Source organism: Podarcis pityusensis (assembly GCF_964106645.2).
Source record: "Podarcis pityusensis genome assembly, chromosome: 17".
NCBI classification, from domain to species: Eukaryota; Metazoa; Chordata; class Lepidosauria; order Squamata; family Lacertidae; genus Podarcis; species Podarcis pityusensis.
In genome coordinates, this window is record NC_138042.1 from 31,015,677 (window position 1) to 31,034,140 (window position 18,464).

An 18,464-nucleotide genomic window follows, 5' to 3' on the forward strand; every position below is an offset into this window, starting at 1 on the left:
ACTTGTGCTACGCTGGCTCCCAGCTTGCTTCTGAGCCCAATTCCAAATGTTGTGTTTGGCCTTTAAAGCCCTAAACAGCTAAGGTGCAGGTATCTGAAGGAATGCTTGCTTGCATCCATGTGAGACTGCCTGCCTATTGTGGTCATTTGAAGGGTCCTTACGCCACAGCATGTCTTGCCTTTGTCTGAGGCGAGTGTGCGAACCAAAGTCTTATTCACATTGGTACCTAGGCTTTGAAACGTCCTCCTTCTGAGTTGCATTTGGTTCCTTAGACAATACTTTCCATTGGGCTTCAGCTTCCCCCACCAACCCCTGATATTCCTAAGGTATTATTATTGTTTGTCATGACATAATCCGACAGCAAATTTATATTTTATATATTTCATTTTGTAATTTAAGTTCTTGTGCACCACTATGAGTGGCCTTTCAACTAAAATGTGGCATTAAAATAAACCTTAACTTACTTTACCTTTTTTTAAAAATGAACTCAAATGAATTGACAGCTTTATTTATTTTTGTCATTGTTTATCATTTACATTGCAATGTCAAGAATATGACTTTGTTGTTGGAAACGAATGCAAAGAGAAAATGTGATCTAATAAGTTAACTAATCAGCAAGTGATGAGATGGTCCATTGTGAATATACAGTCGTACCTCAGGTTACATACGCTTCAGGTTACAGACTCCGGTAACCCAGAAATATTATCTCAGGTTAAGAACTTTGCTTCAGGATAAGAACAGAAATCGTGCTCCGGCGGCACGGCAGCAGCAGCAGGAGGCCCCATTAGCTAAAGTGGTGCTTCAGGTTAAGAACAGTTTCAGGTTAAGAACAGACCTCCAGAACGAATTAAGTACTTAACCCGAGGTACCACTGTATGGTGCTTTTTTTCATGATGTAGATATTTTTGTAATAAAATTGCAAATTAAATCTATGCAATCAGAGTATCTATAATAAATTAAAAAATTGTCCAGTAGCACCTTAGAGACCAACTAAGTTTGTTCTGGGTACAGTGGTACCTCGGGTTAAGAACTTAATTCGTTCCAGAGGTCCGTTCTTAACCTGAAACGGTTCTTAATCTGAGGCGTGCTTTCGCTAATGGGGCTTCCTGTTGCCGCTGCGCTGCTGGCATGCAATTTCCATTCTTATCCTGGGGCAAAGTTCTTTACAAAAAAAATATTAATAATTTCAACATGCAAACTATCAAAACCTATCATATTCATTAATTTTCCCCTTTCCCCCCACCCCTCAAACCCTCCCCCCCCCAAAGACTTCCCTCAGCTCCTCTCTCTGATTTCTGAGCACATGTTATTCTCTGCAAGTTATCAAATTGTACATATCCTTACGTTAACTATCTATCATGTTATCCTGGGGCAAAGTTCTTAACCTGGAGCAACCACTTCCTGGTTAGCAGAGTCTGTAACCCGAAGTGTTTATAACCCGAAGTGTCTGTAACCCGAGGTACCACTGTATAAGCTTTCATGTGCATGCACACTTTTTCTTCTTCTTTCATGCATGCACACACACAAAAGCTTATGCCCAGAACAAACTTAGTTGGTCTCTAAGGTGCTACTGGACAATTTTTTAATTTATTTATTTATTTCGACTTCTTCAGACCAATGCAGCTACCTACCTGAATATAGAGTATCTATAAAACAGACTTGGATATTTTGTCTTTTTCCATTATTATTTTTTCCCTCCCAGAGGTCTTTGCGAGGAGTTTTCATGTTCCATAGGAAACAGAGTAGCATTCTCTCTGTTTTTCTGGGTTTTGCTCGTTTTTTTCAATCGCTGATCACATTTTTGCCCTTTAGGTGCCTACATGGATACACTGGGAAAAGATGTGCTGAAGTTCTGCCCATGAGAAGCCAGTACCCAGAAAGTATGTTGTAAAATAATGTGAAATCTGCTTTCTCCTCCAACTGCAGCAGTCAAAATCAGTGTCACTTGGTGTTTTCATCCTTCAGTTTGAACTGGGCTCTGTTTCTTCTGCCTTGGGCTGTACATTGTCATATGTACATTATAAATCAGTGTAATGGTTTTTTCCTCTTCAATGCATTTTTTTTTCATTATTAAAACTGCAAGCTATCCTATATGTGTCCTGAAACTTTGACCTAAAAAGAAAGCTTGCTGGTGTGTACTGATCTCATTTTGCCGTAAAACAAAAGTGATGTTTTCATTTGGAGTGTTGTACTCTCGTGTTATATTTCTCTAAAGTTCACCTCAATTCACTTCACTTTTGAGCTTTGATGGCAGTGATAAACAGAATCGGTTGCTGGAGATGAACACACCAAGTCCAGGCCACACACACACTAAAGAAGCTTCTCTCTTAGCGTGTATTCACCTCTTCTCTTTTTCTCTGTTTTCTCTACCTTTTTGTTTTTGTTTTTACTCTCAGGTGCCCAAATGAATTTACTGGTGATCGCTGTCAAAACTACGTAATGGCAAGCTTCTACAGTACGTCCACTTCCTTTCTGTCTCTGCTTGAATAGGAGCATGCTCAGTTGGTGCTGCTTTTCTTATCGCTTCATCTTTCCTCAGATTTTTTTATCTGTTCACTAAACGGATTACACAAACTCTTGTGTAGATTGCCTCTGCCTTGTTTGCATGGAAAAGTGACAGCACAAGAAATTTCAAGAATTCAACTAAGATTTGAGTTGGCAAAATTAGGCAAATTGTAAAGGCGCCTCTCTAGTTTTAACAGTTGAACTCAGCCGCTGCAAAATGAAATAAGCCCAAATAATAAATAAAATGTAGCGCTGCGCTAATGGAGTACACCCATATGCCGAAATCCAACACAGAGCTAGGCAAACTTAAACCCACCGAAACCAGTGAGCTTGAGCAAATTAGATTTCAACCGTAGTAGTTATCCAAACAATAACCATGTAGCAAGCATGTTTTGAAAGGTGAATTTAGGTGGTCCAATTTTATCAGCCATGACCATATGGAAAAGCATGTAAGGTGAGATACATAAAGAAGGCTTTCACTGGTGGTAATGAATTATCAATAAATATTTTATATCACACTAGTCTTTTTTTTCCCAAAGGGTGTTTAGTTGCAAATAATGTATTTTAAAAAGTTTGCGGTGTCCCTCAAAATCTCACTAAGCATTTAAAGTACCTCCTTAGGTGCCAGACAATTTTTTATCCTAATGAGGATAGAAACAAGTAAAAACACCCTCATAAAAAAGCTGAGACTGAGAAAACCCCTTGAATGTCAATAGAAATATAATTTCATTTGTTCTTACAAATACTGGATCCACTTATGGAGTGGGTGTCCTGTGTTTGTGCTAAGTTGTACAGTTTTTTTCTAAAACTAACTAGAAAAGATGGAACCAATCAATATACTGTAAGCTAGTTCAGTTTAATTTCCATTAGTGTACAGCCTGCACTGGACATACAGTTCCATCTTCCTCATCTATGAACAAAAAATGTATATGAATAATCTACAGTAACCCTCCTAAGAATTACCTCTCCCATATTTCAGGTTTTCTGTTGGGAATGGAGGGAGTTAGATTCCACACTGGCCAGATGTTTATCTTAAGTACTAAAAAGCTCATTTGTATAGACTCGACGTCATAGTGCTTTAAAAGTTTTCTTGACAATCGTATTCCCCAAATAATATGAAACTATTTTCTAATTTATTTTCTATTGCTCTTCTTTTTTTAAAAAAAGTATTTTTGATGGTCAAGAATATATGAAGACATAATATTAAAATGGAGTTGTTTGCCTAATTAGATTAAAAGACTGAATATTTTATGCATTTGCTGCATTTTATGTGTTAGCCATTAAAATAATTGATTTTGACTTGTGTTGCTTTCCTAAAATATAGACCTAAATAGTTCTACTTAAGTATTCCCGTAGAACATTACTTCTTTTGAATTCCAGATTACCGTTACTGTGGACAACAACAAACAATGTCCACTCACTTGCACAACAGAAATCCTCTTGCCAAACAGAACCCCTGATTTGTCTTCTCTTTACCCTACTCCCATCACCTGCATATCCCTCAAAATCTTCTCCAGAGATCCTCAGTCCTCCAGAGCAATTTATTAATTTGTTAAATTGCTTTACTGCCATTCATCTGAAGATCACAGGGGTGGTTCACAACATAAAAATACAAAACGAGAACGCAAAATACATAATAATAAAACAACCAATAATCCTTCTTCCACAAACACATTTTAAAGGGCTATCGAATGTTAATCAGCTAAAGGCCTGGTTACAGAGAAAAGTTTTTGCCTGGTGCCTAAAGATATGTAATGAAGGCTCCAGGTCAGCCTCTTTGGGGGAGGAGACAAAAGAGAACCCCTGTTGCATGAGGGGGTCACTTGCTCATGCGACATGGGATTCCACCATTTATATTTACATAGAATGCATGCACCACACAACTTTCTTGATATTGCTTTGTAATACAAACACACATTTCCTTTTTGTATGTTACAGTGATTCTCATAGTGAAATCCTCCCACTATAAAACACATGGTGGTCAACAATGACCCATTTTGAGGGATATACAGTACTACGTTTTGGATTTTTATGCCTAAGATGCTCTGCTATGAAATGTCTTAAGATATTTTCAAAGCCGCACCTACTCATACTTCTCAGCTCCCTCAACTTCTGAGGAGCTTGAACAATCAGAGAACCGTAGAATATTAGAGCTGGAAGAGACCCCAACCCCCTGCAATGCAGAAATCTCAACTAAAGCATAATTAAGAAACAAATTTACAACAAGAACTAAAAAGTGCACTATGTTACTATAAACTGCAAAGGGCAGAGCCCAGAGACAGTATTAACTGAGCATGCAGCCAATCCATATTCTCTATATTTTTGTTCAGCCTAATGTAGTTCAAATATGGATATTAAATGGAGATGGATGCCATTACTGTGCTAGATGCTCTGTCTTCAACTGGATTGAAAATAGCAATTTTTATTTTGTTGGCATAGAGAATTCCATCATCAGTGTTAGCCAGGCATGAATCCAAAACCCATGGCCGGAGAGCCAGCAAAACTATGAACATGTTGATCATTATTTGGTTTAAATTTACATAATTTTGGAATATGAAACAGGGCTTGTTTCAAAAAGAGGCAGCACTTTGTTGCAAGTGTCTTAAATATTGCATTTGACATTCAAAGTTAAGACTTTATTATGTTAAATATGAACGTACATAGATGGTATTATACCAGTCTTTCCTAGTTTTAATCATAGCTGGATTATTATAATCATTTATTATAATTATTATCACAGTCAATTTGACTGAAAGCTGTTGGACAATGAACCATCACCACATGGGCACAGCTGACCTCAGGAACAGATAGTTGCATGTGTGCTGCCAGAAAAGTGCAAAAAATACTCAGTTGAATCTACATTCAACTCTCGCATACATTGGCTGCCGTACCCTTGTGCTGATGGATTTTGTTCACTGTATTTAAAGTAATGTTTTGTTGCTAATATATCACAAATGATGAAATATTAAGAGAACAGTAGCAGAGTAAATTAGAATACATATATAACAAAGCACGGCTATCTGGGTTATTTTTTAAAAATCAGGGGAATGTTACCATGAATATCAAATATCAATTGGAGTGATACATATATTATTCTGGAGTCAGAATGAGCAATGCATGTTTCCTTTGCATGCTTTTTGGCCAAGGTTTACGTGCCAGAATATATTTTCTTTAAGTACCAATCTCCCGTTGAATTATTTCAAATAGAAGCTGTCTGAAATGAGTTACTTTCACCGGAATTAATTTCCATTCGGCCTGCCCTCCTTGCCTACAAACTAGTGTAAATGCAGTAATATATACGCATGAGCATGTCACTAATTCTACTGAAGACTCAACCAAGCTTTCTATGCAACTAATATATATTGTTAGTAGTGTTCATGTAGGCATGTAATACTGGCTCTGTAGGGGAAAATCTCTGAATTCAGATTCGTTTAAACCCTTAAAATGTTACTGATTGCTGGGAGGGCAAATTTCCCCACCACCACCCTTACCATGTATAATTATTTACCTTAGGTTTCTAAGAGTAAATAAATGTTGGTCTTATTTAAATACAGAGGAACAGAAAAGGTGGTTGTTTTTAAAGATGTAGAGAGGGGATCCAGAGGTAAGCAGAGTAGTAACATTTTGGTGCAGGAAATAAGGATTAAATGTAATATGGGCAACCATATGTTTTATAAAATATGCTCTTGTGCACGCTACACACACATGTAACTCCCACTATTGTCGGCCTTCCAGACCTAGCAGCCTGTTGAAGAAAGTGCTTTTTTTCTTAAAAAATGTTTAGGGGTACTCTCCTTTTCCTACTCATATTGAAATAGTGCCCCTCAATGAGGCCAAACTTCGATTCACAAAATGTTTAGGGGTATGTGTACCCCTGCATACCCACAGAAAAAAAGCACTGGCCGAAGACAATTTCAAAGGAACCATATAAACTAACTCCATGGGTACTATTATTTAGGTGTTGCTTCATTGATTAGTCAGAGTACCAGTGTGAGAGACTTAGGCACTCCAAAATTTGCCGCGTCTAATTTATTTTTCTGCTCCAAACCCCTATGTTACTGGAGATACATTCTTTCTTATTTCCAGTTTATAATAAAATGTAAAGAACACAGGAAAATGAGTTGTATCCCCAGTAATTTTCAGCACAGTCAAAATTTTCTGGTGCCATAATGTTTTGCAATGAGGAATGCTGTTTTAAAATGAGATCCTAGCAACTCTATTCCTTTTCAAGCAGTTTCCTCCGTTCCTAATTCCTCTTCTGAGACTTCCATCCCAGACGATAAGATAAAAGTAGTGTTTTTCACATTTGTGCCTTTAAAATATAAATCTACCTAGTTGATCAGCATGTGAAACCAATTAGCTCCACAAGGCAATGGACAAAGAAGATGGCACTTTCCCTTCAGACATAAGCACTGTGAAAATGTAACTTGGTTCTATTTTAACTAGTAAATTTCCCAGGTTCAATTTATCACTCTGTGTAATAGACTGAAAGTCAATTTGATACAGCCCAGTGTAAGAGGGGAAATATAGAAATATACGTAGGAAGACGTTGCCCTGCTAGGGTCACTATTTTAAATGCCCACTATGAGTTACAGGCCAAAGACTAGCAAATTTCACAGACAGATGTTTTTAGATCCACGTGTTGGGCAGATGCTACAATAGCCAGGTGTTACAACAAACAGCTCAAACAGTCCGTCACCATGATATATCAGAAATATATTTAAGGGTTCGCATAAACTGGTGCATTCACCGTGTTCTTCCAGATTATATACAGATGCCAGTGTGTATTTGCTGTAAACAACCGTTTCACAAATGGACACAAGAGCCTGCCAAAACTTACATGAACTCTGCCACATTAACCTCATGCCATTTGTCCTGTCTCCGTGTGCAAACACCAAATAGATATAATATCCATGTGTAATTTGTTTTTTTTCAGTACAGTGTATTGCTCTTTTCTGAAACTATTTTCCTTTTTCTTTCTTTTTATGTCAACTTTCTGCATTGGCAGAGCATCTTGGGATTGAATTTATGGGTATGGACCAATCATTCCTTTTAGCTTGCAGATTTTAGACCCTGAGAGATTGAAAACCTTTTTATTTCCCCCTCTCCCTTCAATTCCTAACCAACTTCCTTATGCTTTAGAAGGGATCATACAGCTATAACAGTTTTTGCCAGCTCCCTATCTGCACTTAACATAAACATGTATAAACTGTGGATTATGCTTGAGGTGGCCATAAAAGACTGGAAATTTACTTTTCCTGTTCAAATTCTTGGCTAACTTGCTTTTGCTACAATCTAGTATTGCTGCTGTCCTGTCTTGGAAGCACCTGCCAAATTTCCATCTGTCACAAAGAAAGAAAGAATGGCCATTCTGTAGAATGGCAAGATTACTGTTTAGGACATAGGAGACCTATTTTGTTAGGGAAAACTTGAAACTTGCACCATTCTACCACCACAAATCCTGCTGAAATGAATGCTTTAATAGAGGATTTGAGGATTGCAGATTGAAGGACTTGTGGGCTTGACTTCAGCGAGCGTGGGCAGTGCCTAGCATGTGAAGCAAAACCAGGTAAAACAGAGGCAATGTAAGGCAAAGCACAGGGAAAGTGAAGCAAGCCTATAGCAAGGAACATCTGCAGCAGTTTTAGTACAGACCAGAGACCTCTACTTGAAGCCTTTTCACATGATTTGCTGTGACCTATTGCTTTGCAAGGGATGCGGGTGGCGCTGTGGGTTAAACCACAGAGCCTAGGACTTGCCAATCAGAAGGTTGGAGGTTCGAATCCCTGCAACAGGGTGAGCTCCCGCTGCTCAGTCCCTGCTCCTGCCAACCTAGCAGTTCGAAAGCACGTCAAAGCGCAAGTAGATAAATAGGTACCACTCTGGCGGGAAGGTAAACGGTGTTTCCGTGTGCTGCTCTGGTTCACCAGAAGCAGCTTAGTCATGCTGGCCACATGACCTGGAAGCTGAACACTGGCTCCCTCGGCCAATAAAGCGAGATGAGCGCCGCAACCCCAGAATCAGCCACGACTGGACCTAATGGTCAGGGGTCCCTTTACCTTTACCTATTGCTTTGCAAAAGGCTTTTGGCAGGATATGTTTGCTATCCTTTGGTCCCCTATTTTTCCAACTGCTTGGTGACTGTGCACAAACAGCCTACCTGACATTCTTCTTGCTCCACGTTGGGACCCTCTATGGGCTCAGATCCTAATGTCATTAAAACAGATAATGTTCTCTGCGGCAATGAATACACATGTTGTGTGTGTTGCACTGCTTGTGTTTCTGAGCACCAGCCCAAAATATAATATTGGAAGCACAACGCTTAAAGAGAAGTCCAGACCACTGGAGCGTGCAAACCACAGTAGAGATTATTTGTAGCAGGAAAGGATGCACCCGATTGATGATTTTTAAAGTAGGATAAGGACAATAAAAAGCCTTACACTGGCCACACCCAGTGTAATAATAATAATAATAATGCTGCAGGAAAAATTTTCAGCAGAGTGCTAATCAGATGCAGCAGAATGTAGATGAGGTCCATCTGTTCCTCATTATTTCCAGCTGGGTGATGTGTATTCAGATATACGTCCCCATCCAAAGTCATCTGCAATTAACCTGTAACATGTACAGCTGGACTGGGGGCAAGTAAGCGTTCTTCCCTCATGGCACCCACTCCCTTGCACAGATGATTGAACCCTTTTAGAAAGAGGCACTAAATCACCAAAAAGTGGGGATGTGGTTTTATGGAGGGTTTGCAAATGTTTCCTCCATTTTGGCACCAAGAGAGAGTGGGCAGGTGTGAGAATGAGCTGCATGATTATAAACTTGGAAACTGTCGAGGACGTTGCAAGAGTGAGGAAGTGAAAGGACAAGGAGGGAGAGCGCAGGTCCACCAGGAAGAATGTTTGTAACACATTTCTTCAGATTACTGGCTTTTAAGTAATAATAAAAGCTTTCCAGAAAATATCAGAAGAAGATACACAGTTCACCACACGTAGCATGTTGTATGCCTTGAGAATGCCACACAGACTGAGAGGCTTCTTGTCAATAAGACAGAGGCTGACTCAAAACGGTAGTGAAACAGTTTACGTTTTGACAAGCGTTTTCTTGTCTTTTCCATAGTCACGGCCATGTTATATATCTTAAGCTGGACACGGGATTGCCACCAAAGCCAGCATTCCCGTGAAGTAGCCTCTGCATGCAGTAATATCTAGGATTACCTGCCACATGGCAGTTCTGCATCATGCAACACATTATTGCAGGGAGAGATCGCCATGGGAGATGCCATTGGTGATGGTATCCCTGGCGTTGGTATAACCGTAACCCTGGTCTGTCGTGGGCAGGAGGGAGGAGAAAACACTATTTTCACAAGTTAATAACTGATAACTACAAACAGAATTCTATGTTAACCCTTTCTGAACTGCACTAATTAACTGGATTGCATTTAGCATGACCTTTCTGTCTCTTGTTGTATTGTAACATTATAAGACTCCAGGTGCTTGGCTGCTCAATCAGTGCTTTCAGGTGAGCATAGGTTAGGAGTTATGCTGTATGTGAAATCCCTTCAAACTCTGCTTCAATCTTATTTTCAAGCATTTTCCTTCACTCTTTTTTCCAGTTATCAAGCATGCTGTGCCAGGCTTATAGTTGACTTCTCAAACTTTTAACTTTCTCTTTCCCTTCAGTTCCTCTCTTTTTCTTCTCTCCCATATATTTGTGATTGCTTCCCTACCTTAACTTCCTTTTCTTGGATTTTCATTTGTATAATCAGTTCAATGTTCTAGTTTTTCTTTTCTCACAAAACTGACCCTTCCTTCCCTCTTTTAATAAGTAGTGCTATTAATTTTTGCCTGAATATGTTCAGAAGCCTGTTAACTGATGTTTACTTTGGGATTGGCTTGTAGGAAATAACTCTTCCAACAATAGGATGCATTGTATTATAGAGATGAAAGGTTTTTTTAAATTCCAGTCTTGGTTCATAGTAAATTTCAAGTTGCCCTATTTCTTTGAAGTATGTCTCAGAAACAAACTAGATGATATTCACGAAGTGTGTGTAATGCCTCTCATGGCTTTTTTTTAATTAGAAAAACTATTTTCAGAGGGGTTATTGTTGTGGGAAGGGAGAGAATATGCCTGTGATCCTCTCTTCAGTCCTAGATGAATAAATTCCATTGAATTTAATTCATTTTAAGGAACGTAAGAAATCACAGCAAAAGGGGCAATACCAAATCTAATAAAAAATAAAGTAGCCTTGCTAGAGAGCCTAGAAATCTCAATTACCCATTAAACATTTTGGTAACTGTTGCTTAATCTATGATACAACTAAAAGTCCACACAGGCAAAGCCTGAGGATAATAGATAAGTACAAGGGGAAAAAAATCTCCATTTAATCTATTTGTCTCGAAAGAAATGGGCAGAGAAAAAAATCACTTAGAAAGATGTGCCATGAAAAACAAAACTATCTATGCAAAAACACCAGTGCACATGTAGAAGCCAAACTACGTTTTCCAAAATGCCATGAAAGGAAAGCAAAATTTCTTCCAGGCCCAGTCAGCACTTCATGGAAGTTCCTTCCTCCCAAACTGATACACCGCAGCATATCAGCACATGCTGCCAATTATTGGTCAGTGCCCACTATGATGTAATCAGACTATATGCTGGGTCAATGTCTAAGCAAATATTTATGCTCTTAGGAGCAACACTGACGGCAGAGGTGAAGAATTTGGGACCTAACAGGCCAGTGCCAGAAATCAGTTGGAGAGAACAGATGAAGGCAAAGCAAGTCCTAGCAGATGTCTTATCTGCAAACATACAAAGATCAGCAGACCAGGAAATTGCCAAACACTAACAGACTCTTAAGCATAAAAGTAGCAGACTTTCAGATTCTGTCCCATTGATGGTAACCTCATTTCCAAAAGAAATTGACGTTATCTTTTCTTTCCCCCTTAAATTTAAGCATTTATGTTTATCAACAGTGCTCCATTCATTCAGGGATAGGGAATCTGTGGTTTTCCAGAGGTTGTTGGACTGCAACATTCCTGGCTGGCTGGACCTGGTGGGAGTTGGGTGCCCTACATCATCCAGAGATCCACAGGTTCCCCATCTCTGCAACTCCTTGCTGGATCCTCACACCTTGGTTACATTAATTTTGTTCTATCAGGATGATGTAACAGTTTCACAATTTTGTACTGAAAATACAAACCACAAAAGGAATAGAGGAAACAAAAAGGTCCATGAGCCAGTGTACAGTTAGTATCAATGTTCTAATTGTAATGTTTCCTTTGTTCAATATACAAAATGATGTTTTGCCAAGTGTGACAGATAATGGAATGTGGTGGGGGGTTTTCCAAACCAAACATTGCTTGCCCTAAGAATTACTTAATGATGATAAAATATCACTTGAGTGAGGTCATTGCAGTGGAACAGATCTTCTTCACGCAACTGTTCTTTTTGCTACAGTTATGACATTTGAGTAAGCACAGCAGTATCTATGTGATACAATGCATTGCTGCCTATTGCTGCAGCCGCTTTGGGGCCAGTGGAAAGAATTGGGGTTAGCAGATAAACTGCATTAGCAATCCTCTAAAAGCGGTGCAGTTTTCACCGGTGGCGTAATTGCAAGCCAAACTCAAAAGTACAATGGTAACTTTTCTCATGTAAAGATTGCTGTGATCTAAGTTAACACCGGAAAAGCAGCAGTGTGTCTTAAAATGCCAAAGAAGAAAGGGGGGAGAAAATTGTTGGGAGAGATTGCTGTAAATCTATCTTCATCCAGCTCTCTTTGCAAGGAGGAAAAACCTGTTTCTACACTACATGCATTGTTGTTATATCAGTGCATTTTATTTTTCGTATTTTTTTGTTTTTCTAAATTTTAATTAAAATTATGTTTAAAAACAGAATTTTTGAACTACAAGTACAAATTAATTTGAATTATATTTATTTTAAACTTCATATTCCTCCCTCCCTAGTATTGCATTTAGATCTTAATTTCTAAATTTAATTTTGTATGGTGATTGTGCCATTGATTTCACTGCGTGAGATTGTAAAATAATTGTTTGTGGCATTGGTTGCTCTGTCTTTTATTATCTAGTGTACATTTTGTAACCTTCTCCTTTTTGCCCCTTTCTAGAAGCTGAGGAACTCTACCAGAAAAGGGTGTTGACCATAACTGGCATCTGCATTGCTCTCCTAGTAGTTGGAATCATGTGTGTTGTGGCCTACTGCAAAACCAAGTAAACTTTCCTCTTCCTTTCTCTATTTGTGTTTATCACTGAGGGATCAGGACCCTGTCAAAACAAAAGGCTAAGAAATGTGCTTGCAACTGTTGATGCAAGATTAGGCAGCTAAATAAACTCGAGAATTTATTTGCAACCTTATAGTGAAGCTGGAGTGTGCTATATTGTATAATCACAAAAAAAATTCCTATGGAGATGACCCCTCAGAAGACTATTATTGTTATTGTGATATTATTATTATTATTATTATTATTATTATTATTATTAATTATGCCACCCATCTGAATGAGTTGCCCCAGCCACTCTGGGCAGAAGGCTGCCTTCAGATGTCTTCTGAAAGTCAGATAGTTGTTTATTTCCTTGACATCTGATGGGAGGGCTTTCCACAGGGCAGTTGCTACTACCAACAAGGCAGGTAGTTACTGGGATTGTTTGTCTATAAGGAGACGATCCCTTGGATTTTTCTAATCTAACTCATGACCCACTGAGATAACTGCCTAAGTGTCTCATTTGTTCTGAAGGGCTTCAGAATTAAAATTCATTAAGTTAGAAAGTTCTTAATCATGCTGTAGGATGACTCCTGAACCAGGTTTAAATCCAAAAATCTCATCCACACTTTAATATACTAGCTCAGTATGTTAATAATGAATGTCAAAATGCATGTTGATAGGTAATTGGTCTGTCACCCCATGAATTGGCAGCCTTCAGTGGTGTCCAAACTTTTTTCAAAGAGGGCCAAATTTGATGAAGTGAAGGGCCAACCAAATCCTTTTTTTAGGATTGAAGTTGTTGACCTTTTTTATGATTTTACCCCAAAGTTGTTTAGCTTTTTTTAGGATTGAAACTGTTGAGGTTTTTAGGGTTTTACCCCAGGAAATAAACTGCCACAGGGGCCGGATTAAACCGACCAGTGGGTCAGATTAGGCCTCCAAAATGAACTTTGGACATACCTTATTAGATTAAGATTTATTACTTCAAACAAAAAATGGCTCCAGAGCTGTGTCTTGTATTGTACACCTGGCCCATGGTTAAACTCTGATCTATTTATTGTGCCTCTTGACATTCAGAAATACATACACCCAATCTGAACATAACCCTAAGCCTAAATTGCATGGCAGCAGCTGGACTAGGGGAAGAGCACTGCAGCTGTGAACTTCATTCTGAGAACCTGCTCATTTGCGCATGCTGAGCCATAGACTGGCTAAATTTTACATGCAAAATAGGCCATAATCTAATTGCAATGTTTCCTAATCTGATGACAAAGCCACACTTGTTTGTGAACTAAAACTGGAGGTACACTTCGTTCTTAGAGAAATATAAGAATTTAAAGCATATTGGAATAAGAATTGCTTATTCTTAGAGCAGCCCATCCTTATGTCTACTTGCTGAGGGTAGGTAATTCTGTTTTATCTCTGTATTGGAAATGGGCCATTTTATTTCCTGCACATGAAGGGCACTCACTAACCAAAAAAAACACAAAAGCAAATCACTAAAGGGAAACAGAAAAGAAAAAAGTATTTCAAAAGCTAAATGCGCATTCTGTTCCTTGCAGCGGTGCCTCTTCATTGAATTAACTGCTGTACAGATGGAACATTTTGGAAGAGTCAGTGTTATGTGATGTCACCTTATCACTTTATTAACATTGCCACTGGAAATGCCACTACACTTTCCTATTAATGAAATTTAAATAAGAAAAACACATACACTTATTTTGCAGCTCGTAAAGGTTTTAGTGAGGGATCATTCAGTCATTTCCTGCTATGAGAATACCTATTCTTAATCAAGGGAACGCCAGTGTTAACCTTCATGCGCAGAGTCAAACCAATATAAACATACACTATAGTATTATATAATAAAGCAGATTTCTTCGCTGCGGCTGTATCCCTTGACTCAGGTGAATTTGCAGTTGATGCAGTTTTCTCCTCCCATCTATAGTTCAGCACAGGCCAGCGAGTGATTCAGCACTTTCTCTGGCATCAGAGCTTAGGGAAAAGCTCAGTAAAAAACAGTTGCATCTTTCTGAACAAAGTTCATACCTTAAAACCATAAGAATTACCACCTTTGGATTTTACTTTATTTAAAAGCATTTTGAAACAGCTTACATTTTTAAAATATATGACTGCTGTACAAAAAGAGTTTCTTTTTTTCTCTTTGCACAGCTAAAGTCAGTACATGTCCACGGCTGTACATTACATTGCAGGCAGGCATCAGGATAACCAGGTTATTTCAGGAAAGTGATAAGATGCACATGAATTCAGAATAAAGCCTTGCAAGGGCCTCTGCACCTAGATACTGTACAAGAAACTAGCTGCTGTTGGGAATGGTGCTCTCCTGTAAAGATAAGAGATAAGAGCATTGTTTTCACTGAATTGTAAGGGACCCAGAGGGGCATCTAGGCCAACTCCCTGCAGTGCAGGAATCCTGCCCACAGCCATCCCTGGGTGGGATAACAACCGGATACACTGACCCATTCTGCCACCTGAGTTTCCTAAAGCCCACCTATTAAAGTCATAGGCACACTGACAAGGGGAGAAACATGATCATACTCCATCGAAAGTCCTTGGGCATTATGCCAAGCACCTTTCAAAACATATGAAGTGCACATTTTGAATAGAGATGAAGAAATAAGGGTGAACCTGAATAGATAACATATATATCATAGGGTCTTGCTTCTCAGTTGAAATCCATGGCTGTCTTGCCCCCTTTGATCTCAAAAGAGAAACAGACTGTGAAAGTTTCAGAAAGGCAATTCATTTTGGAAGGTAGAACACCTTTCCCGATAAATCTTCTCTCCTCATAAGCCTGACGGAACTCTGGAAGTCCTGAACTCTTCACGTCATATAGATCTCTTGCAGTTTCTAGTTGCTCAGATAATCCATGTATGGGAATGTGCTGGTCAGATATGGTTGCAGAGCAGAACTGCTTTGTCCGTTTGACTATTAAAGCTGTTCTTTATTTGAAACGCAGGAAACAGCGGAAAAAGTTGCACGACCGCCTCCGGCAAGGCCTTCGATCTGAGCGCAACCATAGAGTCAATATGGCCAATGGGCCTCACCACCCTCACCCGCCGCCAGAAAATGTCCAGCTGGTGAATGTAAGTTTTGCACAAGTGGCACCGCAAAGTGTAGCTCATCAGTTCATCACCAGTTTTTATTTGAGAGCCATTTAATCAGTTATCAGATAGAAATGATAAGCATGCTTCTCTCTCCCCCCAAATAACTTGTTATTCTACCATGACCACCTAAAAAAGCAGTTGTAAGAATGAAGAAAGTTTTCTAATGTAACTGGTGTGCCAACCTGAATAAAATATGGGGGAGGCCAGGTAAGCCTCATCCCGTATAATCGATGTGCCACAAGATGTGGCACATGTACACCATCTGAATAACAATGCCCATTAACTTTTGGTGGGGTCTCAGCCTCCTCAAATATTTTATGGAGGATGCCGAAGGGACCCTAAGCCCTAGGAGTCGACTCTTATGAAAGTAACTCAAAATAATTCTAATTTACAGACTTTCTTTTTCTGGGCAAAGGCATAATTGAAGTTACATAAATTAAAGCTATAGACTCCTGGTAGTTCTTCTATATGAAATCATGGAAATTAGATTTTTTCAGCACAGCAATGTGAAGACATCCTTCTGCACAGATTGTCCACAAAAAACCAATCATGAACCATGTACCTTGTCCATACAACAACAGTCACCTGAAGTTAGAAGCAGGGTATTTTTGTGGGGCCCCTTTATGGTTTTGTACATGGAATTTTACTTTGAAAGCTATCTTAAGGACACAGAATATTAACATCAAAATAATACTGAGCACTGCCAACTCAGGTTGAACCATCTGCCTAAGAGGTAGGCTACAACAAGGTTTGTTCTCACAAAATGGAATCCATGTGAGGGGGAATATTCCCATGGTTGAAGTAAAGGATGTGCCATATCCTGTGTGGATCCCACGTTCATTCACTCTTTTAATCACAAGAGCAACCATGCCCTTGGTTCTCTGAGAAAGTAGATAAGATGTTGTTGCAGTTCTTTTGCCTGCCATCACTTTGTTTCAAGTAAAAGAGCTGTCCTTGGTCATACATAGCTCATGTAAAATATTACCAATGTGGTGTAGCTGTTAAGAGCGGTGGACTCGTAATCTGGTGAAGCGAGTTCGCGTCTCGGCTCCTCCACATGCAGCTGCTGAGTGGCCTTGGGCTAGTCACACTTCTCTGAAGTCTCTCAGCCTCACTCACCTCACAGAGTGTTTGTTGTGGGGGAGGAAGGGAAAGGAGATTGTTAGCCGCTTTGAGACTCCTTCGGGTAGTGATAAAGCGGGATACCAAATCTAAACTCTTCTTCTTCATGTTCATTTCAGTGGCGGTTCTGCCCTCATAATGCTTCCAAGATGTCTTTAGAGCCCAAACTTTACTCCCAAGAAAGTGTTTCATGAATATGGAGGAGCTACTGGCTATGTTACTCAATGTACACACGGTGCTTAAGCTGAGTGCACAAATAGCATTAACAATGTGATTTTTCCTAATCCATGCCTGCTGGCAAAAGGAGAAGCAGCTTCCAATCCACTGCTACTGAAGAGCTTTTTCAGACATTCTCAGGTTGGAAAGGAGCAATGTCTGCTGGGCAGAACAGAAGTGGAGAGGTGCTTGCAAGATTAGACATACAGGGGACCACCTCATTTGACAGGTGCCACTCTGAGCTAAGGAAAGGGCTAAAAAAAAATGACAATGAGAGTTGAATGCAGTCCATGGCCTACTAGCCAAAAAACCTGATTTATGGATTAAAGATAAAAGAATGGGGTGAACTCCTGAACAGAACCAAAATAGCACTCAGCTAGCAGTACATTTTACAGATGAACCAGAGCTACCTTGGGGGTAATCCTAAGGATCTTTGCAGTCAATAAGAGTTTTGCCGTCAATTCCAGCGGACAAAGTATTTCACCTGTTCTCTGTGTTTAACCAATGTAGATATTTCTCATATTACATCATTCCCTGAGAGAGCCAATTTGTAGACAAACTATGCCTGTTACTTAGGTACTACATAGGCGAACTATTTCTTCTGTCAATTGCTTTTTGAGCCATTAGGAAAGAATAGGCCAGAATTCAGACTCTATTGTTCCTATAAAGTCCCCAAATGATGGCCAAACTAAATATTTTGAAAGACTAGTTTGTAAAAATACAGGAAATTTATGCTGCCCCTAACACACTTCACAAAGAACTTAAGAACAGGTTGCCCTCCTCACCACTGAAATTCAGGGGACCAGCATATTATTTTTTTAGTTGTTATGGGTGGAGAGAGAAAGTATTTGAAAAGGGAAGTCAAAACATATCCATAGCCCCTACTCAGAAGTCTTCCCCTTGGTTAGCCAGAGCATTAGGAGAAAGCCAGTCCATATTCTGGCCTGATGTGCTGTTGTCAGAAAGCACCTTTAGTGTTGTAATTTTAGATAGCTAAACCTTTCTCCCTAATGAACTAGTTTGTAAGATGGAGGGAGTTTCAGTGGGAGTATTCATAAATTTAATTTTTACATTTTCTATTTTACATAAACAAGTGAATTAAATACATAAACATATAATCCCTTTTGACTTCCCTCCCCGCCCTCCATTGTGGATCTTAATGTAATGATTTCCCCCTCTGCATCTCTTTCATAACTCTTATTTTTATAAATCGTTTGTTAATCCATAGTTCAAATTTTTACCACAAGTTTTCTGTCAATCCTACCAATGTGTGT

At 39.2% G+C, this 18,464-nt stretch overlaps 1 protein-coding gene across 23 annotated transcripts in view; it reads left to right on the forward strand.

Moving 5' to 3' along the window:
- NRG1 (neuregulin 1) overlaps positions 1 to 18,464 on the forward strand; it is a 500,813-nt gene that overhangs the window by 471,091 nt on the left and 11,258 nt on the right. For 15 of the 23 annotated variants that reach the window (XM_080986808.1, XM_080986798.1, XM_080986806.1 and 12 more), the window contains 5 exons: positions 2,397 to 2,455; positions 7,514 to 7,537; positions 9,991 to 10,026; positions 12,632 to 12,734; positions 15,705 to 15,831. In XM_080986808.1, coding sequence (XP_080842934.1) covers positions 2,397 to 2,455; positions 7,514 to 7,537; positions 9,991 to 10,026; positions 12,632 to 12,734; positions 15,705 to 15,831 — 349 coding nt within the window. Of the gene's footprint in view, positions 1 to 1,812; positions 1,881 to 2,396; positions 2,456 to 7,513; positions 7,538 to 9,990; positions 10,027 to 12,631; positions 12,735 to 15,704; positions 15,832 to 18,464 lie in introns of those variants that run through there. The other 8 variants (XM_080986804.1, XM_080986790.1, XM_080986803.1 and 5 more) reach the window with 5 other exon arrangements.